General features: G+C 40.2%; 1 protein-coding gene across 4 annotated transcripts in view; it reads left to right on the top strand.

The window, feature by feature from the left end:
* The window catches only part of EMSY (EMSY transcriptional repressor, BRCA2 interacting), a 60,418-nt gene extending 40,680 nt beyond the window's left edge, over nucleotides 1–19,738 (top strand). The window contains exons 15-22 of one of the 4 annotated variants that reach the window (XM_006133583.4): nucleotides 3,950–4,012; nucleotides 6,037–6,201; nucleotides 6,478–6,633; nucleotides 10,477–10,536; nucleotides 11,590–11,744; nucleotides 12,763–13,326; nucleotides 14,163–14,675; nucleotides 16,657–19,738. In XM_006133583.4, the coding sequence (XP_006133645.2) occupies nucleotides 3,950–4,012; nucleotides 6,037–6,201; nucleotides 6,478–6,633; nucleotides 10,477–10,536; nucleotides 11,590–11,744; nucleotides 12,763–13,326; nucleotides 14,163–14,675; nucleotides 16,657–16,851 (1,871 nt within the window). In that variant the 3' untranslated portion in view covers nucleotides 16,852–19,738. The remainder of the gene's footprint in view (nucleotides 1–3,949; nucleotides 4,013–6,036; nucleotides 6,202–6,477; nucleotides 6,634–10,476; nucleotides 10,537–11,589; nucleotides 11,745–12,762; nucleotides 13,327–14,162; nucleotides 14,676–16,656) is intronic. The other 3 variants (XM_006133585.4, XM_006133584.4, XM_006133587.4) reach the window with 3 other exon arrangements.
* Nucleotides 19,739–26,273: the final 6,535 nt, after the last annotated feature.

Here is a 26,273-nt window from a genome sequence, read left to right as displayed (position 1 = left end):
AGTCTCCTCTGTTAATGAATGGACTGTATCAGCCTCAAGATACTCTTGGTCACTGATTCTTTTTATCTGGCCTACTTTGAACAGCTATTCCCCTCCCCCCTTTCCCTTGGCACATGTAAGATCTCAGACTCTCACATAGTCATCAGGATTCCCATAGGTATTTTAGGTCACATTGCTCTCCCTCCTGCACTGTCACATTACAGGAGGATAGATCTCAAATGATACACCCATGGTGGGAACACAGATAAATGCCTCTACCTATGCCATGTGGCTCCTCTCAATGGCCTTGCTGGGATCTATAGGCATTCTGTCATTGACAATTTGCAACTAAGTCTCCATACTGCTGGAGGAACACTCTTCAGTATCCGCTATCATTACCTATGTCAAAGAAGGAGATGTTGGAGGAGCAAGAAACAAGGGTGGATAAAGAGGTGTCACATCTTACTAACATTGCTTCCTTATCATCTAATGAAACTTTGATGCCTCCACCATCTTCAATGGCTGATGACTTAAGGCAGTTTCAAGAACTGATGAAGCAAATTCTTGCTACACATTCCCTTAGAGGAGGTTCAGAAGTCCAACTGTAAACTCCTAGATCTTTTACACATACATCTTCACACACATGAAGATTGCCATTCTGGTCAAGAAAGCTCTTATGGAGTGTGCTAAGACTGGCAAACCATAAAATTTGGAAGCCATAACTTCTGGTTACACTATCCATTTCAACTCTATCTGTCTTACCCATTTCCCCTCCACGTTGCTCTTCAGGGACCTTTCTCGTGATCAGTTATTGGTTTAAGAGGCTGCCTCACTTCTATGTTTAGGAACACTAAAATCAGTTCCTATACAGCGTAGGGGAATGGTGATTCCTCCAGCAATAGTTCCTTTCTTAGAATTAGGAGATTAGTTCATGACTATTAGTCTGCAAGACTCATATGTATCAATTTATCCTTTACACAAAATTTTGTTTGTTTTCTAATAAACAGTGAGCACTACCAATACAAGCTGCTCCCTTTCAACCTATCTTCTGCCCCAAAGTCCTTCTCAAAGACTCTGGCATTAGTTGTCAATTGGTTATTATAGTTTTCCAGAATCTGGAAGATTAGTTGATCCTGGGTAGATTGTATCATGAAATGTTGATAACACTGCAGATACGTTCTTTTTCACAGCCTGGGCCTTCAAATAAATCTCACAATCCATTTTGACTCAATCTAAACATTATAGGAGTTTCCTTGGATTCACTGACAGGCAGAGTGTATTTTCTCCCCAGTAGTGAATCTCCTCTCAAGGAATCTGAGCTGTTCTTAAACAATAAAATATTGTCTTCAACTGTTGGGACACGTCAGCTTGCATCTTCATAGAGCAGGCATGCTAGGTTACATCTTGAGATCTGTATGGATGGCTTTAAATGGTTTACAAACTGAGAAAGCACCGTCTAAGCAGATAGTTGTCTGTTTCCCAGTGTTTTCTACAGACACTCAACTGGTGGAAAGCCCTGATGAAAATCTGTGCAGTTGTGACTTTCTTCCAGAATCTCCCTCTTGTAGAGAGGACATAAGACACTTTATTTTGGAGTTGGGGGATATATCTAAAACCTTACAAGATCAGGGCAGATTGCTACTACGACTCAGTGGTCTGGAATTGAGACTAGTCAAAAATGTTTGCCTGAGCTTTTTTTAACCTTTAAACAGATCAAATCAATGAAGATAATGACAGTGTTTTACGAATTTATATCAATGCCCAGGAAACAGCAGAGACTCTTCCCCATCTTCCAGTGCCAGAGCAATAAAACTCTGAAATTGGTGCATAGTCAAACTGATAATCATCTCAGCTTCATATCTCTGCCAGATACTAGAACATCAAAAAACCCTAAAAAACCCACAAATAGTCTAGTACCACCTTAAAGACTAACAGAACATGTAGATGGTATCATGAGCTTTCGTGGGCACTACCCACTTCTTCAGATGACAGGAGTGTTGGAAGTCCAGATTAAAAAATAAATAAGGGGGGGGGGGGGAGGAAAGAGACAGTGAGTAGATAAGCTTCAGAGGGATAGCCGAGCTAGTCTGTAACAGGAAAAACATTAAAAAAACAACAGTCTAGTAGCACCTAAAGACTAAATAGTTACAAGAAGCTGATAAGAACCATTAGTTTGCACTTGGAAAGGAAGATGACCAACACCAGATACTACACCAGACAATCTCAGCAGCAATTTCTTTCTAAATTATAGTGGGAACAGAACTCTCAAGTTCTCCTCAAGATATTCTTAACTTGGGGGTTCCCGGAGGTCAATCTGTTTGCCACAATGGCCAACACAAAGTCCATCAGTTATCAGTCCAGAGGTAGTCTTGATTCCCCCCGTCCCTAGAAGATGCTTTTTTCATCTCATATACGCATATCCAAAAACACCATTACTTGTAAAAGTTCTCAACAAGATCAGGCCAGTATCCTATTCAGTGCACCAGTGTGGCCAAGACAAGTTTAGAAAAGAATTACAAGAAACTTTACCTTCAGAAATAGATATATTGTTGTCTTTGTAGCAGTTTTTAGATTTCATTTTCTTCCCAGTATTGGATTACCTGTTGAAATTGTAAATATTGGGTGTTTTCATGAATTCCATTAGGACACCTTTAATGGCAATAATAGTTTTTCGCAAACCAATAGGGGATATTTTGCTCTTTGATCACCCAGCTAGAGGTTTGTCAAATCTTTCCCTACAAATAAAAGATTCTGTGCCTAACTGGGACCTAAACCTAGTCCTTAGTTGCCTTAAAAGGCGTCCTTTTAAGCCATTGGCTGTGTGTTCTTTGTTAGATTTATCATGAAGGCAGTCTTCCTTGTAGCTATCGTCTCTGTCTGAAGGGGTGGATAATTGAAAGTTTTAATGGCAGACCCTCTATTTATGGTACTCACCAGAGAAAGTTTATCACTATCAGCATGTCCAATATTTTTAACTAAGTTATCAGAATTTTATTTAAACCTTTATTTAAACCTTTTTAGTCCCAAAACCACATTGGACTAATCCAGAAGACATATTCCATACTCTAAATGAGAGGAGGGCATTTAACATTTTTACTTAGATTAGGAAATTGAAGGTTTAACTGGTAAGCCTTATCCTTAATCTATACCAGTAAGTCTCACGGTTAACTGGTGAGGGCTAGAGCAGCTCCCCACTTGCCATGGACAGGAAGGTGTTCCAGCAAGACTCGTTCTCCTCCCTCCCCTTTAATCAGTTAAACAGGTTAAGCAATTTTAACCATTAGCCAATTAAACAGGATTTTACATCTCTAACTTAGATATGATCATACCTTTTAGAAGATCTCCTAAACTATTTGTATCCATCACAGAGAGTCTAAGATTTTCCTCTAAGATTTTCCAAACATGAGCAGAAAAAGTTTTGTCTTGTGCACCAGTATTGAGGTCATGTGCACTTGATCAGATGTGTGCCACCGTGGCACCCAAGTTATTAACATATATCTTTTATATATTTTTTGAAATGCTATGGGAGAAAAAATACTAAAACAAGGGATAATTAATGTGCATGACCTTAAATGTTTGCTTAATATGAAGTCAAATAAAAAAAGTTAATAATGCAAAATTTTCACTAGCCAACTTCCTCTATTTATAGCCCTCTGCTAGACCTCCTCCAGTTAGACTTCATCCCTACTTAATTAAATCTGGCTCTCCTTTCAGAGTACTATGTTAATTGGCCTTTCAGACTAACATTTCTGAGCTTGTGTAGGATACACTCTCCATTGCACAAAACAGAATGAGACAAAACTCATTCGCCTCATGGATGGAAAACCTTAGAGGGAGCCACTGCGTGAGATAGGGTTTTCTGCTGATTCTAAAGAGACTCACTGCTGTGATTACCACATATTTGAAACCAATAATAGCTATCAGTGTCCTATTTTTACGTTTATTTTCTTCCCAATGGTCGGCTATGTAGGATCTTCTGTCCTCTCCTTCCGCTGTCATCAACATCACTTGCAGCGGACCACACACAGTGATGGTAAGGAGATGGCTCCATTTATGAAATTAGCTCCATTAGCCCAGAAAGAAACACAGTTATTTTGCCATGGATGCCCGAATAGACATGAGCTCCCTTCTGCTTGGCTGTTGTGAGCTGGGGATCGTGCCACATGTTGTTTGGAAAGCAGTTTCCAAAAGATTTTGTACTCTCCATTGCAGTCTACTGCAGTGATCTTTGTGCCCCCAGTCAATAGGGAGGCATTTCTCAAGGATTAGTGTTTTAAACAAGAAAGTAAAGTTAACTAACAAAATAAGAAAGTAGTTAGAAGAAGGGTTTGATTCATGGAGACCAACCTTCCCAACAGCATTCTCCTTACCTGTCTCCCAAACAGCTGTTACAGCTATTCGTACAGCTCTTACTTGAAGCAATCATGCATGGCGCGGGGGAGCTCAGCTCAAGTTAATCCCTTTTTTTACTGACCAAATGCTGCTGTGCTCACTCCTGCTTGCTCCTGGCCCTGAGACCGGCCCCATCCACAGTCATGTGGCCTGAACTCTGGAACCAGCCCTGTCTCCCGTCACAAGGCCCTAGCTCCAGGACTGGCCCTGTCCATCGCCATACTGTCCCCAGTTCTGGCTGCCGCCATGTGGCCTAAGTTCCAGCATCAGCCCCATTTGCCGCCACGCAGCCTCTGGCTCCAGGACCAGCGCAATCTGCTGTCACACGGCCCCCGCTTCCAGGACCAGCCCCATCCATCGCCACATGGCTCCCAGATCTGGCCACTGCTGCAGCTGCAGCTCTGGGAGCTGCCACATGACCCTGGCCCCTCACACTTCCACCCACTGCCACTGGCTTACCTTCCACCTCGTGGAAGCTGATTGCTGCCATCTGGTTCTGCTGATGAGATGGGAGGGAATAACATTTTTTGTACAGGCACACACACTAGAGGGAACCCTGATCACAGACAAAAACAAAGTGTTGGTAATTTCAAAACGGGTTATTAAAGTGTATCTCTGAATGTATTAAGATCTGTTACAGTCAAACTCATGTTTAGCTCCCTATAAGACTGATAGTGCTGCTGTGGAATATGCTATCTGCATCTATAGCCTAATTTAAGGCTGTATCAATTGTCTAAATCTGTTGAATGGTAACTTAGTCTTCTGTTCATACTGCTAATCATTATGCCTTGGTGCTGCTGCAAAGTCAGATGCTGTTGTGAGAGACACCGTTTTCGCTCCTGTATCGTACTCTCTTCCTAAGCTCCTTTCTCCTTACGTATATAATGTAGCTGGTGTCAACATACCTTAAGCCAAGCTTGGCATCGTCTCCACAATGGGAGGTCAATAGGAAAAAGGCTCCTGTCGACTTCCCACAAAGAGTACCAATGCCGGCAGGAGCACCCTCAATGTTCCATTTAGAGGGTCTTTATTCCATAAATTAAACTGCAGAAGATCCATCGCCAGAGTGAATCCTTCGATAAATGGAAGTGAGACCTAAGAGTTACCTGAGGTCAAACATCCACAGGGACACTTCTCAAATAAGTGAGAGGTTACTCAGATTGTGCAGTAACTGGAGTTCTTTGAGACATGTCACCCTGCATCTCAATTTGCCCTCCTCTTCCTCTGCTTCAGAGTCTCTTTTGCAGGACTTGATAGTGGAAAAGGAATTGAAAGTGATTTACCACATAGCCTCAGCATAGGGCACTAGAATGTGTTGGGTACATACACAGGCCAAACAAGCACTGCTCCAAAAATCTCCAAAGGCATAGGTGCATGGGGTTCCTGAAATGAAGCACACATATGGGGAATGCATCTACAAGAACTCCAGGTACTGCACAAAGTGAGTAACTTCTTCTTCCACATTGATAGTGGTTTTTGAACAGGCCGTGTTTTCAAGGAACTTAATGTGATCATATTTAAAGGAATTAAGGCTTCTTTTGTTTAGTATGTGAATACTGAGTAACTTGAATATATGAACAGTTGACATTTTCAAACAAAATTAAGATTGAGGTAAACAGTCAGAAAAACTTCAGTTTTGATTTGATTTGTTCTTTTATATAACAGATTCCCAGCCAGTTGTTCATGTGATTGCATCTAGAAGTCAGGATTGGTCAGAACATGAAATTGCTGTGGACACCAGCCCTACAATAATTTATCAAGATGTATCCAATGAATCACAATCAGCTACTTCTACAATAAAAGCACTGCTGGAACTGCAGCAGACAACAGGTGTGTGAGTGTTTGGGATCATTTTGAATCATGTTAGTCAATTATATTGTTTATAAAAATAACTATTTTTTACACTTTTGAAGATGAAAACTGAATTTTTGCTCTGGAAAATATCAGTTTGGAAGTGCAGTATATCTTGTTTGTTCCACTTTCTTGGGACAGTTTCTGAATTGATTTTTTTAATCTTTCTGTATATTTAACTTTACTTGGAGTCTGTTTTATTAAAACTTGCATTTGTGTCGTCCCCCCCCCCCCCCCCCCGATGTGTTTAAACAGTGAAGGAGAAGTTAGAATCAAAACCAAGGCAACCCACCATTGACCTGAGCCAAATGGCAGTTCCTATTCAGATGACCCAGGAGAAAAGGCATTCTCCAGAAAGCCCTTCCATTGCTGTGGTAGAGTCAGAATTAGTTGCTGAATATATCACAACTGGTAAGTGGCTACAAAAATATATTGTGAATACTGGAATTAGGATGGTTGGTTTTCAGTGGAAAGCCTTTTTGTTGATGTTCCATGGAGAGGAATGAGGTCAGTATTTTCTGACTTCCTTTTCTCATATTTCTATAGTGGGGGGGTCTCAAACTCCTAGCCCATGGGCCATCCCTCTCCGGAGCGTTTGTGCAATCTGGCCTGGCAGTACTGACAGGCCGGGGGTGTGTTGTTCTCCAACTCCTGCTCTGCCCTGCAACCACCCCACTTTCTGCCACTGCCCCACATGGCACCCTGAACCCTAAGGGCTGGCTATCACCCAGCACCATTTCCTGCCCCCTCAGTGATCCCTGAGGCGGTGTCCATTGGTGTGCTGTCAAGAGGGCAGCAGGGTAGTGTTGAGAAGGGACAGCTCTTGGGGCATGGTTCTTACACCCTCCTCCTTCCCCCCAACTAACCGATACTCCTGGGCCATATTCGGCAATTGCTCAAGCTAGGCATGGCCTGTGGGCCAGCAGTTTGAGACGCCTGCTATAGAGGAAATTCATGCTGTTCCCCCCCTCCCCCCCCCCCCAAACTTTGAAGACACATTAAGGAGCAGGGGCCGCTTCTTCTTTTCCCTGGTAGATGCTCATTCTCTGATCTATCAGTTTCTGGTGTAAAATGAAACGAAGTCTTTGTTTCAAGGCAGATCATTTTAAACATACTCTGATCTGGTGATGAAAGGGCAAAGTGCTCCTGTTGATGTCTTTGGGGAAAACTCCTTGGAAGGAAAAGTAGAAAGTAAAGTGCAGGGTATGATGAGTCTGTTAGGAAAGGTAAAAGACTTCTTGCCAAATTAGTTCACCCAACTTTGTAGAATTCAATTTACTTATCAGTAATGAGCAAGTAGCTTTCTTTTATCCAGGTAGGCATTTTTTATTATAATTTAGTGAGAAAATCTAACCTAGTATTTCTAGTTTTCATTTTCCACTCCCTTCTTTTCCATCCTTTTTTGTTGTTTCCTTATATCACTTTTAAGTTGAGTGAAACTTTATATAATCACACGCACTCACACACTGCTTACTGTATCTGGCTTCAATTCTGCATATGAGAATCTAACTCCAATGGATTTCTGGTGGGAAAACATTGACTTAATATTAAAATGTTATTTGAGTAACAAGACGTATAATAAGTATTTAATAACAAGTAAGTATACATTATAAAATTATTAAATTGATCACCATTTATTTGAAGGTCAGCCATATTCCCTGACCTTACCATACATTGTGCATTGTACCTTCTATTCACGTATCCCATTTTAGATTTTTTCAAGATCTAATGGAAAAGTCATAAGTCTCAGAGGGGTAGCCTTGTTAGTCTGTAACTTAAAAAAAATAGTGGTCCTGTTGCACCTTACAGATTAACAAATAATATATTATCATGAGCTTTTGTGGGCACAACCCACTTCAGAACTTAAAGTAAAAACATAAATATCCACCCGGGAAAGTGAAAAAACATGTTGATGGAGCCAGACAAGTACCCAGGCATCAGCTTCTTCAAGATAAGCCCAACAAAGAAAACAACAGAACACCACTGGTCATCACCTACAGCCCCCAACTTAAACCCCTCCAGCGCATCATTAACAATCTACAACCTATTCTGAAAAATGACCTCTCACTCTCGCAGGCCTTGGGGGACAGGCCAATCCTTGCCTACAAACAACACCCTAACCCAGGCATGTCCAAAGTCCGGCCCGCGGGCCAATTGCGGCCCGTGTTCCGGTTTAATACGGCCCCACAGGTAATTTGGCAATATCTATCTTTTATGGCCCCCAACGATGCCATATGTATTGAGATGAATACATTGTAAAATCTCAGTTAATGTCAGTTGGTCTAAATCAGTTATAAATATATTTGGACACAACATGTATACTTGGTGTTATGTTCCTGTTCATATTTTTTGAACTTAAAAGTTGACAGACAACCTTTATTACCAATAATATGTAATGTACTTTACAATATTCCTGACATATATTTCAGCTTTCTGGATTTTTTTTTCATCTGGCCTTCAGATATGAAAGGCAGAGTGATTGAACACCTGTTTAGATTTGTCATCCATGTGACGAAATGAAAAGTATGCTGTTTGCAATAAACTTTGCATAAAATAGTTAATTTGCGTTTAATTTTAATGGTTCAAAGAATGTCAGGCAAAATGGTCAGCCCTCACGCATGTTCACTTCATAAAATCTGGCCCTCTTTGAAAAAAGTTTGGACACCCCTGCCCTAACCGGAAACAAATTCTTTCCAGCAACCACGCAGCAGACCTCTATCATAGGCACCCAGGAACCCACCCCTGCAATCAACTCTGGTGCCAACTCTGTCCACACATCTGTACAAGTGACATCATCACAGGACCTAACTACATAAGATACCACATCAGAGCTCATATAACTGCACATCACTAATGTGATCTATGCCATCAAGTGCCAGCAATGCCCCTCTGCCATGTGTATTGGCCAAACTGGACAGTTTCTGCAATAAAGGATTAATGCACACAAATCAGATATTTGAAATGGTAACACACAGAAACCTATTGGGGAGGATTTTTACTTGCCAGGGCACTCACTAATGGATCTAAAAATGACTATTATTACAAAGCAATTTCAAAAAAACAGCTGGAGAGAGAAGCTGTGGAACTTGGTTTCATTTACAAATTTGACACCTGTAATCAAGGTTTGAACAAAGACCTGAATTGAATGGGCTGCTAAATTCCATACCCTAATGACATCAAAAGCTAAGTACCAGGCACTTACAGCCCACTCCATTAACCTCATTCAGAATGGACACTCTAATTTTCCCTCCCCATCCCCTCTCTATATTTATTTGCACCATGGACCCCTTACTCCATTCATCTGAAGAAGTGCGTTGTGCCCATGAAAGCTCATGATACTATATATATGTATATTTGTTAGTCTCTAAGGGTCAATTGCGTAGCTTATTTCAAAATAGCTTATTTCTAAACTGGTAGCATCTACACAGCACTTATTTCAAGATAGAGCACTCTTCCTCCAACTTCCCTTACTCCTCGTACAATGAGAGTTACAGGAGTTGGAGTAAGAAGTCCTTCAGCATGACAGTATTTCAACATGATTTCAGAATAACTGCCTGCTGTGTAGACATGGACTAAGTTATTTCAAAATAATGCTAGTTATTTTGAAATAATGTTGATGTGTAGATGTACCCTAAGGTGCTACAGGACCACTCGTTTTTTGGGAAGAGGGGAAAAGTCAAGGTAAGCTACACACACATTTTTAAATCACTTCTTCTAAAAATGCCTGTTTGACATTTCTATAGTTTGAATTTTCTTTTTCCATGCAACCATGATAACTGACAACAGTGAAAGCTTCCCTGCATTTACAATAATAAGTAATGGAAAACTCTTTTTTTTTTTTTTTTATAAAGTTCAAAGTGATTTACAGGATTACAGGATAGGGTCATTTGCTTTTCCCACCAATTAAGCAATCATCCATGAGTTGGAAAGCAGCAGCCTTTGTAACAGCTTAAAAGCATAGTTACTTCGTGTTTCTTCCCACCTGAGTTTAAGGAGTAGTCATTGAATGTGTATATGAAACAGTTATGCCAGTAATCCCATAATAACTGGATTTTCTGTTAAAATGATAAGAAGTGAAATAATGTACTATATCAACATTTAAATGTTGTGATTTTTTTATATGTGCACCTAGAGCAAAGGCTTAGGCATATTTTAAATAAATCTACATGGCTGTTGGGCTTCAACATTAGCACCCATTGAGTTGAGTGGGGCAATTCACACCTCTTAGTATTATCATTTTTTGTCTGTCTGCAGACTCAGGAAGACAACTGTGTATTGGTTCACATTCGGAAGAATTTCTACACAACCATATAGGTTAGAAATTTAACTTTTAAATTGTTTTAAATTTTGTAGAAACTGTTGGGGATATCCAGTAATTACTGGTATAGCATGCAAGGCACCGCTGATTTTATCCAACCCCTTCTAGGAATGGGAGCTTAAGTTTCCATATTCATCCAAACTTTGGCATTCCTTCTAATTACTAGTGAAGATGGACTTCTAGTCACTGTCAGTTACATCTGGATGTAATCATCTCATACCATACTATATTTTCCAGTACATGATGCATTTAGGAATAAGTTAATTAAAGCAAATATTTACATAATGGTATGAATTGTTAAAAGCTAATTTGGGTTTTCTGTTGATGCTGTTGGCTGCTTTGCTAGATAATAGAATAAATCATTATTTCAATTTAGGGCTATTTCACTCTACATACCCATCTGGTTAGTCATGGAGCTAAAGTTATAGCTTCAAAGTTGATGTAGGTCTAGTTTGATAAGCAACTTTAAAAACAGGCATGATGAGTCCATTTTTGTCTCCTCATTGACTTCTGAGTAAATTTTCTCAACTTTCTTTACATGTAAATATTTTGTAATTGCTAGCCCTGTACGTTTAATGTAGGATTTGAGAGCCCCAAAGTTCTCTTCTCACATACGATCAGTAACTTTCTGTAATCACGTTTTGACATTTTCAGTTATGCCTGTGCAACTGCATGGCCTCAGTGGAGTCGTAAAAATGTAACAACATAATTTGGTCCATACTAGTGATGCATGAAAGAATTCAGCTTGAAAACCTGAGCACAAATTCAGTTCATAAGACTCGTTTTGCGGGGCAAGGGACATTTTTAAACTGAGCACACACTTGCTCAGAAATCTCTGAGACATACACTATACTTCATAGCCAATTTTAAGATGCTTCTCAGAGTAGAAATACACTTTAAGAATGAAGCTAGCATACAGTAAAGGACTCATTGCATACTCAGATTTTTATTTCATCCATATTTGCTTTCACGTGAAGATAAAACAAATCAAGTAGCATAAGCTATTACAGTTAGTTCTGGTGAAGTACCATTGACTTCTTTACTTTCAGTCAGTCATCGGTCACAGCCCCACCAGCAGTCATCCCAACCCCAGAGGACTCTGCTGCAGCATGTGGCTCAGTCGCAGACAGCAACACAGACTTCTGTTGTGGTGAAATCTATCCCTGCATCTTCCACAGGAGCAATTACTCATATCATGCAACAGGTTGTACCCTTTTATTTTCCAAACAGTCTATAAGCATAAGTAGGTTATACAAGTTATATAGGACCAGGTTTTGATTTGAATGCATGTCATATTGGTTGGTGTCAGTGGAAACCCAAGTATGGGGATAGAATTTGGTCCACTGTGAGTTCCTGTTCCTTCTTGTGTATACCATCCCCTGCCTGCCCCCGCACCTTCCACACATGCTGCTTCTCTGTCAGAGGCAGTAGCGTGGCGAGGCAGGCGCAGACAGCTACGTGGGAGCTGGTGCTTGTGTGGAGCTATCTTTTAAGCCGGCTTCCCCGAGAGCCATCTTTTAAGCCGGTTTCCCTGAGAACTGCCCACTCATGCTGCTGCCTTTGTGTGGGAGGCATTGTGGGGGGGAGAAGCAGGCAGCTCCCCATGGGCGGTGGTTCCCACCCCACCACCCTTGCTTCCTCTGATACAGAGGAAGTAAGGGGAGGTGTGTGCATGTAGTCATTAGGATTAACTGATAAGACCAGTTTATCAGTTACTCATGTAAACGACTACACACTAACATCCCTATTGTAGAAGAAGTCACCAAGAAACATCAGAGGAGACAAACTGTTAGGAAATAGAATCAAAATGTCTTAAGGTAATGGTTCCTAGCTTTAACAAGAACCTGTCAATTCACCAACCTAAGGTCTCTGTTGTACCAGCCAATCTGTTCCATTTCCTATTCAGGCATCATGGAGTTTGAGGTGATCTGAATTTTAATATTTGAAATGTAAGAGCAATGTAAGCTCCATTGAGAAGACTATCTGCAACTAAAAGGCAGGTAGTGGGTGCCACAGCCACTGAGTGCTACTATGGCTTTGGGAACTCAGCATATTAGGGTATTTCTGTTTTTAAATACAAGTTGGACACCTGAAATCATATGATATATTCTGCTTTTAAAACAGTACAATTTAAATATTCTGTAATATCACTAGATGTGTGTATTCTACAGTAAATTAGATGGTATCTCATTACTTTTTCATTTGTAAATTTTTGTATTAAGGCTTTAAGCAGCCACACTGCATTTACCAAACACAGTGAACAACTTGGAACTGAGGAAGGAGAAGTGGAAGAGATGGATACCTTAGATCCTCAGACTGGCCTGTTTTACAGATCTGCCCTGACGCAGTCACAGGCACAGAAACAGCAGAAACTGAATCAGCCACAGCTGGAACAGACTCAACTACAAGTGAAAACTCTGCAGTGCTTCCAGACTAAACAAAAGCAGACCATCCACCTGCAAGCTGATCAGATCCAGCACAAACTCCCACAAATGCCCCAACTCTCTATCCGGCATCAAAAGCTAACCCCACTTCAGCAGGAGCAAGCACAGACCAAACCAGATGCACAGCACACCCCACACCACATGATGGCCAAAGAAAGGCAACTCCCTACCTTAGTGGCACAGCCACAGCAAACTGTAGTACAGGTGCTTGCAGTAAAAACCACGCAACAGCTGCCCAAACTGCAACAGGCACCAACGGCACAAAAAATCTACGTGCAGCCCCAACCCCCCCAGAGTCAAATGCAGCTACCTGCCTCTTCAGAGAAACAGCCAGCAAGCCAGGTAACAGAATATTGATAGCATGCAAAATAAAACGTCGCTGTTCAAGGAAAAATCCAAACACCAACCCAGTTGCTGTAGCCGTGTTTTCTCCTGGCAAGAGAGAACTCATTATGCTGGTATTAATTTCCCCATCAGAAGGTTGACACTAGGAAAGAGAAGCACATGTTATTATATAGGGAAAAAAACATAGAGCTCACAAGTCAATTTTGTTGGACAGTTTTTTGTGAATTTCTGCAACCAACAGTGCATGGAATTTGTCCCTAATTTCTTTTATATTTTTGGGTATAACATAATTGATTTCCATTCCCATAACTTTTAAAAAAAAATTCTGTGGAAATAAAAATGAATATGCTGCAGTCTCCTAAGGATCTCCATTGTACATCTTCCTTTGTAGTTTACATCACCATTACCCTTCAGATAAATAATTTTACCTACAAGAGCAATTGCACATTCCTTGGAAGGGGAAGGTGTAAAGACAGAGGAAAATAAAATACTAGATATGTATTTTAATGCCAAAAACATACTATTTCCCTGCCCTTTGAAGCATATATAAAATAATAAGAAGGGCTCAATATATATTACATGAGGATGTAAATCCCAAAGGAAAATGAGGCTATTGTGATATTCTGCTAGAAACCTTGTCTAGCAGTCCAAAAGCTACCTTCCCTAGGCTTCAGTTAAATGTTATATCACTGCTGATTCCTTTGTTAAAATTCTGAGCTTCAACTGTCTTCCTAATAGCAAGTATGTTGTTTGTGCCGTATTGTCCAGATAAATATTGATTAGGTTTAAATAAAAAATAGCTGTAACATGCACAACAAAAATTTGATTTTCAGGTGCAGCAGCCAATTATAACTCAAGGATCCACAGTTACAAAGATAACTTTTGAGGGGCGACAGCCTCCTACTGTTTCAAAGGTAGCAGGTGGCAATTCTGTGCCCAAACTGGCGTCGCCAGTTACAAGCCTATTTCCTATGCAGGCATCTGTGAAGACAGCAGTAGCAGACATTTTGAAAATGTCTATGATGGAAGCTCAGATTGACACAAACATAGAACATATGATAGTGGATCCCCCAAACAAGGCCATGTCCACTAGTAAACTCGCTAGTGAAGCAGAATCGTCAGTTTGTACCCAAGTGCCGAAGGTGACTGCAATAGGATTGACGGCAACTTCCATCTCCCAGCAACTGAAATGTAAAGAGTCCTGTTCAAGTCCTCCTGCTGCTGATCCTGCTTTAATAGAGAGGAAAACGGATGCACAAGGAGTGCCGTCAACAAACCAGTTTATACACATTCAGAATATATCCCAAAAGAAAGCTGAAGAGATTTCATCTGAAATTATTATCCAGGTAAGAGACGAGCACAACAAATAAAGGTCAGGTTTACTTGTCTAAAGCCTTAATAGCAACTGAACAAAGTTCAGGGTTTTTTTTCTTTCTTATTTTGATTCTCTTCTATTCTAAAATAGTAAGTAATTTAAGAATGTAAATGTTTGGCACGTGTTTATTAAACTGGCAATAATTTGTTAAACACAATCTCTCAAACATGCATTCCTGCTGTGTTCTTCATTGCATTTCCATTAAAGAAACAAAACCAAACTTGCCAGATATTCCAAATCACCTTGTAACTGAAATGCTTGAACATGAAACTTTTGCTTTTGCCATGGGGGTATGATTCATGCCATGTCTTTTTACACTAACAGCTTTACCTGATTTTAGTGTAAAAACTTAAGTAGAAAGGAGAAATGGTAGAATCTCACTAATTCAAACTGACTGGGAGACCTTAGTAAATAAGGGCCTGACTCATCAAACATTTAAGTACTTTATTAATAAGTAAATCTTATTGATCTGAAGTCAACAGTACTATATATATATCCTTAAATTAAGCAGATAATGAAGTGCTTTGATGACTTGGGACCTGAGTGAACAAATGTGAAAATGTTCATTTATTTGAATTTAGTTTTATTTTGATACTTCATAATGTATTACTTATTCCATAGTACAGATTGTCAAAGCATTAAAATCTTAGTCATCTGAAATCTCACAGCACCCTGATTATACATAAGTATAAGTACATAAAAGGTCGTCACAAGGAGGAGGGAAAATAATTGTTCTAATGAGAAGAGCAGAAACAATGGGCTTAAATAGTGGCAAGATTTAAGTTGGACATTAGGAAAAACTTCCTAACGGTCAAGGTAGTTAAGCACTGGAATAAATTGCCTAAAGAGACTGTGGAATCTCCATCACTGGAGTTTTTTCAGAGCAGATTAGAAAAACAATTAGGGATGTCTAGATAATACTTAGTCCTGCAGTAGACTAGAATAGACCTCTCGAGTCCCTTCCAGTCTTATGATTCTGTGATACCAAATCTTTGGAGAGAAGTGGACCGAGTGCCATTGTGTGTTTATGCAGTGTTGGAAGTAGAGGCTTTATTGTTTGTTTTATACACTTGTTATGGTGAAAAATGTGTAATTGTGATGGAAACAAATACTCTTAACTTTGATTTAGTTGTAAATTTTGCAATACTGTATTTTCCTTGCAACCAAGTAGTTTTTCTAGGAATACTCAGGATCTTGTATCTCTTGAGAAGTGAGGGTTAAGAGAGAAATTATTTTGCTCTACTTCATCTGTATATATTAGCTATTTATATGTTAATCACGATAGCTTTTAGTTATGGTTATGATGTATGGGCCATTTGAAAAACAAAATACCTGATTATCAATTTAATCATTAAAATTAGTTATATTTTTCCATCTGATCTAGAAATGAAAAACAAACAATTTAGTCGTGTAGTTTATTCCTTTGTCACTGCAGTACTTTTACCACTCGGAATCCTTTTTATTAATCCAACCAATTTCAGGGACCCACGGTGCAATGTGTTGCACATACAACAGCCAGAGAAGTTTTTACCACAAAATTCTTAGTTTAAATAGATACAATATGTCAAAGGTGATAGTGTGTGTTATCCTTATTTTACATTGGGGCCAGGTAGCAAAGACATTAAGTCAAAGGTTACACAGGAAGTCTAGCAGTGCTGGCAGTTGAACCCAGACCTTTTGAATCCTAGCCAACTGCCTTAACTACAAAACTCTCTTCAATTGTAATTATTTCAACTTATCCTTTAGTTAATACTTCCTTCAAAATGATCCTTTCATGCCACAGTTAATTTAGCAATATTGTAACAATAGGATGAAAACTAACTTAAGAACGTGTTTGGGGGGGGGGGGGGTTCTTGCAACTGTTTTATAGGCATGCGTATCTCTTTCATTTAAACATACAGACCCCTGACTCAAAACCGAATATTCAAACTTAGTTTTTTTCATTCCTTTAGACTATCCCTCAATACTCCATCCCTTGTCACTCCAGCTCCAATGTGGTAGTGGAACCCAGTGGACTCCTGGAGCTCAATAACTTTACTAGTCAACGTCTTGATGACGAAGAGACAGCAATGGAACAAGATGTGGACAGCAGTACTGAGGAAGGCACTGAGCCAAGCCCCTCACAAAGTTCAGCTGAACAATCCTAATGAATCGGGATCCTGGAGTGCACTTTAAATTTATCTTGGCAATTGAGTATCCAAGATGCCCTTGTATTATGTATTAGAGCACTTTGCCTATTAGAGTTGTTCATTGGGCTCTTGAAGCATCAGTGTGTTTTAACAAGACAGTATTGCAGACACATCTTAAAATTGTTTCCAAAAAGATGTAGTTACCAAGATATAGTAAACCTGTGACAGTGGAATGTATGTCTTTTTTTAAAAAAAGGCAAATCTACGGTGAATTGGAAAGATTGAATAGAAGTTCTTGCTATGAAGCTCTTGACCAGATACTGAAACTTTTCAGTAAAAAGGGACCTTTTATTTTGCTGTGTCTTTCTTTTTGTAGCTATTGAGTGAAACACCCTCACAAAGAGAACATTTAGTAAATATTTGTATTTTTAATAGCATGTGAGATAAAAGGTGTCTCTGAGAGTGCAGAAAAAGCCCCAGGTATTTCTGAATTGGCTAGCTGTCTTGTCTGGCACTTGAGCTCAATTAATGTTCAGATTTTTAATAAGCCTAAAATATAGTTTATTTTTAAAATTACTTGTTGGTGACTGTTTGGAAATAAGCAAAATTGCTAATAGGTAACATGGTTTGGTGGGTTTTGTTCTCATATATTGAAAGAAATATGCTAATTTAATGTGCAAAATGTTTCTTTTTGTGCCACAAGTACATGAAATACCCATTTAGTCTAATTAACCTGTGATTATTTATTTAAATGCAATGATTTAAAACCAGGCCCAGTTGTTTAACTAATTCCTGTTAACAGCCAGATGTTTTCATTCTAATGCTGTGGGATGCTATAAATGTTTTCAGGCTTAAAAAATGTTCAGAGTTGGGGAATATTTGGTTCATAATCTCATAATATTAGCCTGTTGTATTCAGATAAAGGCTGAAGCTTTTAAAAATTTATATTTTACTCCTACACTGTTTTTAAAATGACCATTTTGGGAGTTTAAAGGCTTAAATTGATTAGTTGTGTTTCAGAGGTATCCTCAGCCTTATCACTTGACATGTTCAAGCAATATATTTGGTTTTTATGATTACAAGCCACGGAAAGAGATTTGGGTACAGATGGGATGACAGGAGACATAGTTTTAATACGTTCTGGTAATGAAGAAAATACTTTTCTTTTTTAAAAAATGTATATAGAAAAGTTTTTAAACATTTTGTATGGATTTCATTATAAATAACTAAGCATTTTAAGACTTTTGACATTTCATTTAATTGTGTATATATCTATCAGCATTATTGCCCATTTTTTGGTGCTGAAGTACTACTGTAAGTATAATTCATCCAAAGTATAATACAGGTTTTGTGTCAGTCTTTTTTAAGATGTGATTTTACTGTTGATATTGTAGTTTTTTAAATTCCAACTGAAGAAACACTCACCAAACTAAAATACAAAACCTAAAAGATCATCATATTTGTCCTGAACATCTATGTATGTAACAATGCTGCAGTATCCTGTAGATGGTGCTGTTGGTTCTCCTTTTAGCCTCTGTTAGCAGTTATTTCATTTATAAAGTCCTTGTGACTTTCATTTTTATGTTCTGTTTTGTCTGTTAATTATAAGCCTCAATGGCATACCTTTTATGATGGCAAAGGGAAGTGTTCAGTCTTAGTATCATGGAAAATCTGTACATAATTGAGTGGTAATAATTGAATTATCTTCTCTTTATCAGTTATATGTTACAACATTTAATACTGTTACAAGTACTTGTTTCCTCCACATTGTTTTAGATAACATTAGAAGCATTCAGGTTGGCGAGAAGAGAGAGCATATGAAATGGAAAATACCATATGCCTTTTTTGTGTTTGAGTTAATAGCTTAATATTGTCAGTCATTGTAGATGGTATTTCAGTTTTAATAGCTGTGCTTATGTTTCTAGAACAGGGATACCTAAAGTATGGTTACTGCTCCTGAAGGTGGTTGCTCCTTCTCGGTAACTATAAGTTGACAAACAAGCTTATTAGACACAGGTTTAATTGCTAATGGATTCAGGTAAATTCTCATTTCTAGTCATCTCTCATAGAAGGGGTCAGTATGAGCCTATTCCATGTATTTAAAAATGAATGTAAAATTCTATGCAAATGAGATGAAACTCTGTGGCTGTGCCAAGCTGTTGTCTCTTGTGGTCTTGCAGTATAATGGATGTCCCTGTCATAGGCAAGCTAAAGGGAGGAGAGAAGAAAGCCCTGAATTTCCATTCTTTCACTGTAAGAAGTGCACAACTTGGCCACAAAGTAGCACTCCACACTTAAATTTGTTATCTCTATGTAACTTCAGGTGGCTGCTCTCTCTTCTACAAAAGGTTTATAAAAATACTCATAACATATTACACAATTTAAGTTCTGGTCCAGTTTTGGTTTCTTAACAAAAAACTTTAAGTTTATATTGTAATGTTCTTATTTTAAGATTGCTGATAAGAAGTTTTTAGAGAGGCCCATGAAACTATATAAGAGGGTTACATCTATAGCAAAATTATATTTTGCACTTACCAGTACAGTGTCCATTGCTTTCGTTGAGCCTTTACAACCATTAAGGCACACACTATGTCTGTTATGAAAGGTGGATATTTTACAGACTGGTAAACTGAAGCTCATGTTAAATGCTCTGTCCACAGATATACACAAAGTCTGTAGAGTTCAGTCTTCCTTCTTTCCTAATCCTTTCCCAAACCAGTTGTTAATTGAGGTCCTAAATTGGTTTATGATCTTCAATGTATATGTTGGAATTGGTAATTAGTTTCATTAGTGAGAAATCTGCAAGGTAACAGGCTTTGATTCTGCAGCTAAAGTCCAGACTGTGTTTTGTGTTTCAGCTACAGTAGTAGAGTATGTCATCCATTAAACTTTACTTTCATGGTTATTCTTCACCTCCTTATCACAGCGTTACTGAACTCTCCTCTTAGGTTGCCTTGTCCAACAAACAGTTTATTGCTACCTGCCAAAAATACATGTTTGAAATTATTTTCAGCTCATCCTTGCCAGATAAGTTTCATCTTCCTTAAGTGGAAGAGATTTGACTTCCTGGCCCTCATTTTACAATGGAATAGCGCAAAACTGAACTGTGTACAATTGCTTATTTTTATTTATATTAATAATTGTGTGATGCCATCAGAGGATTGAAAAATTTCTTACCAAATAATTTACTTTCTGCTAGCAGCATCTCCCACAATTCTGCTACACGGGGGCTGTTTCCCTCTTCTCTGCAGTTCCCAGATGTGGTTCAATGTGTGCTGGCCATGTCCCTTTTTCCTGCTTGCTTCCAAATAATCATTCCAAAACTCTGTAACACTCATAGAAGAATATTAGTAACAATAACTTACCAACTTATTAACTATGTATAGTAGATGACTGCCTACAGAGTAGTAATTCATATAAAATGCTCACCTTCAGCTGTAAAGCTATCCAGGGTAAGTAGAATTGTGGGAAATGCTACTAATAGAAAGGAAATTATTAGGCAAGAAATTTTCCATTCTGCAGCCCCAGCATCTTCCACAATTCTGCTATGCATGGGAAGTAGCAAGTGGTAAACAGGAGTGGGGTGGGATACAGATAAATTAGAAAAGAATGAGATAAGAAAGACACCTCTCGTCCCCCCCAATACTGATTGCTTGAAAACCAAGGCTGTTACTTGGCTACCACCTGCAGCATCTTTTGGCTGAAGGAGTCCTCTGCAGAAGACATACAGTCCACTTTATAAGATACTATAATGGTGTTTCCCAATCACTGCTTATTCAGTGAAAGAATATGTTCATTTAGCTCACAAGATTGTCATGGGTCTTATGGAGTATGCTTTGATTTATTCTGGAGCAGAAATGCCTGACACCATGTAGGCCTCGATAAAGTATAATCTGATCCATCTAGTGACTTGACACTTTGGATGGAAAGAGACAGTGCATTATTTCCTTGTTGATCTGTATACATGATGTAACTCTTCAGTACCCTTCTGATGTCTTGCGTATACAACAGCTTCTTGGTCAGCCGCTGCTGTGTTGAACAGAATGAAGAAAAATCTCCTGTGAGGTATGGAAAGGAGATTTCATTTTGGGGAGAGAAGATTCTGGAGTTCATAGCACCACTTTGTCATTATGGAACATGCAGCAATGTTGCTGCACAGGTAAGTCTGCCAGGTCAGAAACTTGCCTAGGAGATGCAATGGCAACTAGAAAATTGGTTTTGATGGAGAGAATGCTGATCCTGAATCAGAGGGTTGAGTAGTAAGGGTGTTTAATGCTAATGGCAGATCTCAAGTAGGGAAAATTGATCTGATGGCTGGTTTGGCCATTCTGACTGCTGAGAAACCTGGATACCTGGGAATTTGTTCCAAGGAGGCTGAGGATCCTGTTAACAAAATGCTAATAACTACTGATACTTAGCATGCTGTGATGCTCGGTTAAAGACATTAATTTACACCTTGGAAAAAGTCTAGGCTAACTGGAATCCCTGAGTCTTTTGGGTCTTTGTGCTCCTGGCACCAGACACTGAACCTGTTCCAGGTGGAATGAGCATTTAAGGTGAAAGGTTCCTGGATGAGAGCAAAGTCCCAATCACCCTGCAAAACAGGACAAGTGATACTGATCCTTTTCTTTCAAAATCTAGGCTGTTAGATGAAAGTGGTCTGGGTCCAGGTCTGGAAATAGACCTCAGGAAATGAGTCTGGTATTGCTGGTAACCTTGACAATGGCTCCAGTTTCAGTTCAGTCTCATCAGCATATCAGGGCCAGAACAAAGCTAACACTATAATCTTTGCTTGATGCTGCTTTATCTTTTAGCTCATTTGCTCGCTGTCCTTAAAACCTACTTATATACGCAACTGGAACTATGTTGTCTGACTGGACCGGACAAATAAATACAGGCATCTGTTCCTAAGAACTTATGGTATGCTTCCTTGACACAGTATTTCCAACAATTTGCATTTGGATGATGGAAGACCAGACATCTACAAGATGAGTTTGAAGCGTTCGTGGTTCAAACTAGGGATGTTAGTGTGTACTCATTTACATGATTAATTGATAAGCCTGGACTTGTCAGTTATCCTAATAGTTACATACACATACATCCGGCTCCCCTTTGCTGCCTCTGTATCAGAGGTGGGAGGTGGAAACTGGCTTTAAAGTAGTCTTCCATGGAGCCACCCCCCACCGCGGTCTCCCACAAAGACAGCAGCTTTAGAAGACCTGTGGTCACTTTCTTTGGGGGCTCCAGGCATCTTGAGTGATTCCTGGTTCCATATGTTTCCCCTACAGGTTGGCATCAGTTGTGTGAAACCAGAGGGTCTAAAAGGCATATGGGAATGTGCTTGGTAAGCATTTGTTGGGACTGCCTATCATCTTAGAGAGTTGCATACCTGCTTTGTGGCCAGCATGTGATCCTTCATGCATTCGAGGGAGCAATTCAGTGCTTTCAGTAATATGTCAGATACCTGATATGTGATCACACTACACATGCTTATGTGACCAGGAGCGTCTATGTCTGCTTCTAAGTGAGTTAGTTATCCCTGTTGAGGGAATCAGGGAACTCTTCTTGATGTTTATTACAAAGCCAGGCACTTTCAGGAAATCCAGACTCTAAACCATGGCATTGTGCCCTCCAGCCTGCGTCATAGATCTGATTAGAATGTTGGACTCAGGATTGTGAGCACCCTGAAACCTGAGTCCAGCTATGATCACCACTGGCATCTTTGTAAAAGACCCTCAAGACCAAGTAGAGATGGCATGGGAGTGTTCAGTAGTGCTATTAATCTGTGCCTTAAGTAATTCTGAGTAGCTAGTGTTCCTATATATTATACAGTAACCCACACACCTAGTGTGGTTACTGAGCAATGTAAGTGGTACCTAGACCACAGCAACAGTTAAGATCAAAAGACCTGTACAGCATGGCCTGGGAGCCAGCTGGCTTTTAGCTCAGGGGGTAAAGGCTCCCCAGAGGTCCCAGGTTCAAATCCGCCTAGAGATGGTTACAATAGCACCACGTAAATATGCATGTGCCAGAACCACTAAGGTTAGGAGGTCTGCTTACATTAAGGTTGAGATTTTGGAAGTTGGGGTCTCTGCATGGAATTTTGTTTTCTTCTTCCGCTTGTTGAATCTCGTGATGCTTGGTGGAGTCCCTGGAACAAGGAAACTGGTAAAGAAAGGATGTGTTGAAGTGTGTAATTCTGGGAATATCTCTGATTCACTCTTTTATCCGTTTGTTTATAGTCAATGCATTCTTTTCTCTGAAAGTGGAAATTCTGCCTTCTAGATTAAAGTTTGGGCAGAGGCACATTTTCTCATCACGTTGGGTTCTTGGGCATTGTGGGACCAACTTGTGGGTTTTCTGCTCAAGCCTTGGTTCCAAGACTTGTCCTTGATAAATCTGTTGTTCTTCCTCTGGGTCTCCTCTAAGGAGAAGGAGTGAAAGGGTGTGTCTGCCTAAAAGCATGTTTGAACTCTCCTCTTAGAGAGGGGAGGGCTTAGACTAGATTTAGCATTTTTTGCCACTACGTAATATTGTTTTTTCACTAAAAAAGAGATCTTATGAAATTGGAGGAGCATAGAACTTGTTTGGTCTGAATATCTATCTTCCAGGGATGGAGCTATAGGTGTTGCCTAGCTTCTGAGCAGTATGCTATAGCCATAGCTGAAATTTGCATCCATTGAGGCATCAACCACGCATTCTGTTGCTTGAGAAGTACTCTTAAAAGAATGGAGCTGAAGCCATGGTGATTTCTGTACTCAAGGTTACTAGGGTCCTCCAACCAAGATATTGTAGCTCTCTCAAAGTGTATAGTTGTGAGAGATGCGCTGATGAAGCTTCAAAGTCCCTTTGTTAGAGTAGCTTCCACCTTCCTGTCTGTTGGGTCCTTAGGAAGAATTTCTTCTTATGGAATAATCTTGTCTTTTGCCAGGGTGCTACTGTGACATCAACTTTTGAGACTGTTGATATTCTATTTGGTCTCTTGCAGTTCATTGGATCTAAGATCATGCCCGTTAATGTGGTTATCCTTGTTGGGTTTTCCCAGTACTCTTCCGTATCTTTGGAGGAGTACAGGAGAATCATGACCGCAAGGGAGGATTCTGAGGGAAGATGTTTGCTTTGAGACATAGCCTCAGAAGCCTATTCAGGTTGAAACTGGATTGTGGACACATTTAGAGTCCAAAAGGCCTCCTCCTTCGATACAGGAGCAGGGGTCTGAGTTTGAGGCTTTTAACTTTTGTGCATGCTTTTTGGGCATGGCTATATTGCAATAATCAGGACACAGTGTTTTGCTGCTTGCCTTACACAGAGGCCAAAGCCCTTTAGAAATTTCTCCCTTAGTGTCCTCCCCTTAAAGGTTCAAGTCCCTTGAATTCCCTGATTTAGATTGGGAAGCAGGAGGCTATTTATAAATCCTATTTCTCTTCGTAATGAATTCTAGACCCATTTAGAATTTAAAGGGAGATTGGTAACCTTACAAGAGTTTTATCTTTGCAGTCCTGCATTGCCCAAGGACTTATTCTCTGGTCCAACTGTATGAAGTTATCCATAGAACCTCACCCTGATCTGATCTTGATCTCTCTGTTTAGGCTTTTTTGTGGCAGAGTTGCAAACTCTTTGGGTGGTAGGCTCTCTGCCTGCCTCACCCCTGTGCTTACTGCAAGGGCCATGTGGTTTTTGAACAGCTATGAGTCTGAGGAGAGTGGGGGAGAGTGCATCGCAAAGCTGTCAGTTGACAACAGCGGTCTCAGAGCCCCATGCCCTGGTGGGATCAGGGTTAGCTGGGTGGGAACAGCCTGAGCATAATTCACCTTCTGAGCCTGGGAATGGTGCTGCTGCTGCTGCAAAGGCGTTAGTTGATTGCAACAGTTTCAACTGAACCTGCATTCTCCCCTCTATGGTCCACCAAGAATGTCACTTAATTCAGGCTTCCAGCTCCAAGCCATCATCACTGTTGGTCAGAGACCCATATCTTACTCCCTCTTGACTGGAAATTTTAAGGTTGCACAGCTCCCTGCCTTACATTATGCTGTCCCCAGTAGGCCAGACTGATTAAAAGGGCAGCACCTGCACTTTGCCTTTTCTTAAGGTTTTCACCGCTCTGACCAGTGTATTGCCCGTCGTTATAAGTTACCATACAGCAGATTCTAAGCAGTCATTCTCAAGGTAAGAGCATTACATAAAAAAATTAAAACAATAAATAATTACACCTAATAATAGTAAGTCTTCCAGAGAGTCCCCCCATCGCCAACCTTGGGTTTTTGCAGGTTTTAATCCTTCAGAAACTTTATTCATACATACGCCACATCAAACTCTAGTGGTTGACACAGTTAACCAAAGGGGACTACTGTGCAGCGGGTGGAAGGGTTTGGGCTATGACCTAGGGCAGGGAATTGGAGTGCAGGATCTGGGAGGAGATATGGGTGGAGGAATTGGGGCAGAGGGTTTGGGTTATCTGGGGTAAAGGGGGGGCAAATGGTTGGGGTGCCAGAGACAGGCTCTGGCCTGGAGACTTACCTGCTTGACTCCCAGACAGCTTCCTTTTCAAGCAGACCCCCTCTGCCTGTGCCATCCAACACCGCACTGCCTGCAGGGGCTATGTGGTTTTTGAATAGTCTTAGTGGAGGGGGGCAGGGTGATTTGCCAGCTGCCAGTTGACAACAGGCAGCTCCCATTGGCAGGAAACTGACCAATGGGATTGTGCGGGGAGTGGGATCAGTGCCTGAAGCCTCCCTGGAAGGCCGCAATGGTCATTTTTATCAGTAGAGTGCAGGGGGCAAGCATGGAGTCTGCCTGAGGCTCCCTGTTGCATCTATGGACTGGATCTGGAGGCTTCACAGGCCAGATCTGAGCTATGGAGGGTATTTTGCCCAGGCATGCTCAAGAGCTACCTTAAATACCCTGGGCAGCTATATACCTGCAAACAAAAATAAATGAGGCAGGTTTTATAGCCAGAGATTCCCTTCTACACCATACTCTTAGCCCCAAAGACAGTATGACCAATGACATAAAGAGCAGATGGTAGAATCAGGATCAGCCTTTGAAGTCTCAATGATCTACCTCTAGACAATCATTTTGAAGGTGCCTTTGAGGGCACGAGGCTACCACACTCTGACTCCAGGAGCAGAAACAATCCTCTGCCCTTTTGGAGATCATCAAAATCCTCACAGATGTTGTAGCATGCATGTTTTACATAAACCACAATGGGGGAGCTTGATCATACTCTCTATATACAGAGGCAATAAGACATTGGACTTGATGCATCACCAGCATCATAGAAATACTAGCATCCTATCTGCCAGGATGTCAGAATGCACCAGCAGATGTACTAATCAGGGATTTCTCACAGACCCATGAATGAGAGATGAATCCCCGAAATCTCAGGTCCATATTCACACTATGTGGGTTCCCTAGCATAGACCTGTTTGCAACACGTCAGA

This window comes from Pelodiscus sinensis, chromosome 1 (assembly GCF_049634645.1).
Source record: "Pelodiscus sinensis isolate JC-2024 chromosome 1, ASM4963464v1, whole genome shotgun sequence".
In the NCBI taxonomy this organism is placed as follows: domain Eukaryota; kingdom Metazoa; phylum Chordata; order Testudines; family Trionychidae; genus Pelodiscus; species Pelodiscus sinensis.
Note: the sequence above shows the minus strand (reverse complement) of the source record. Positions and strands in the feature narration are given on the sequence as shown.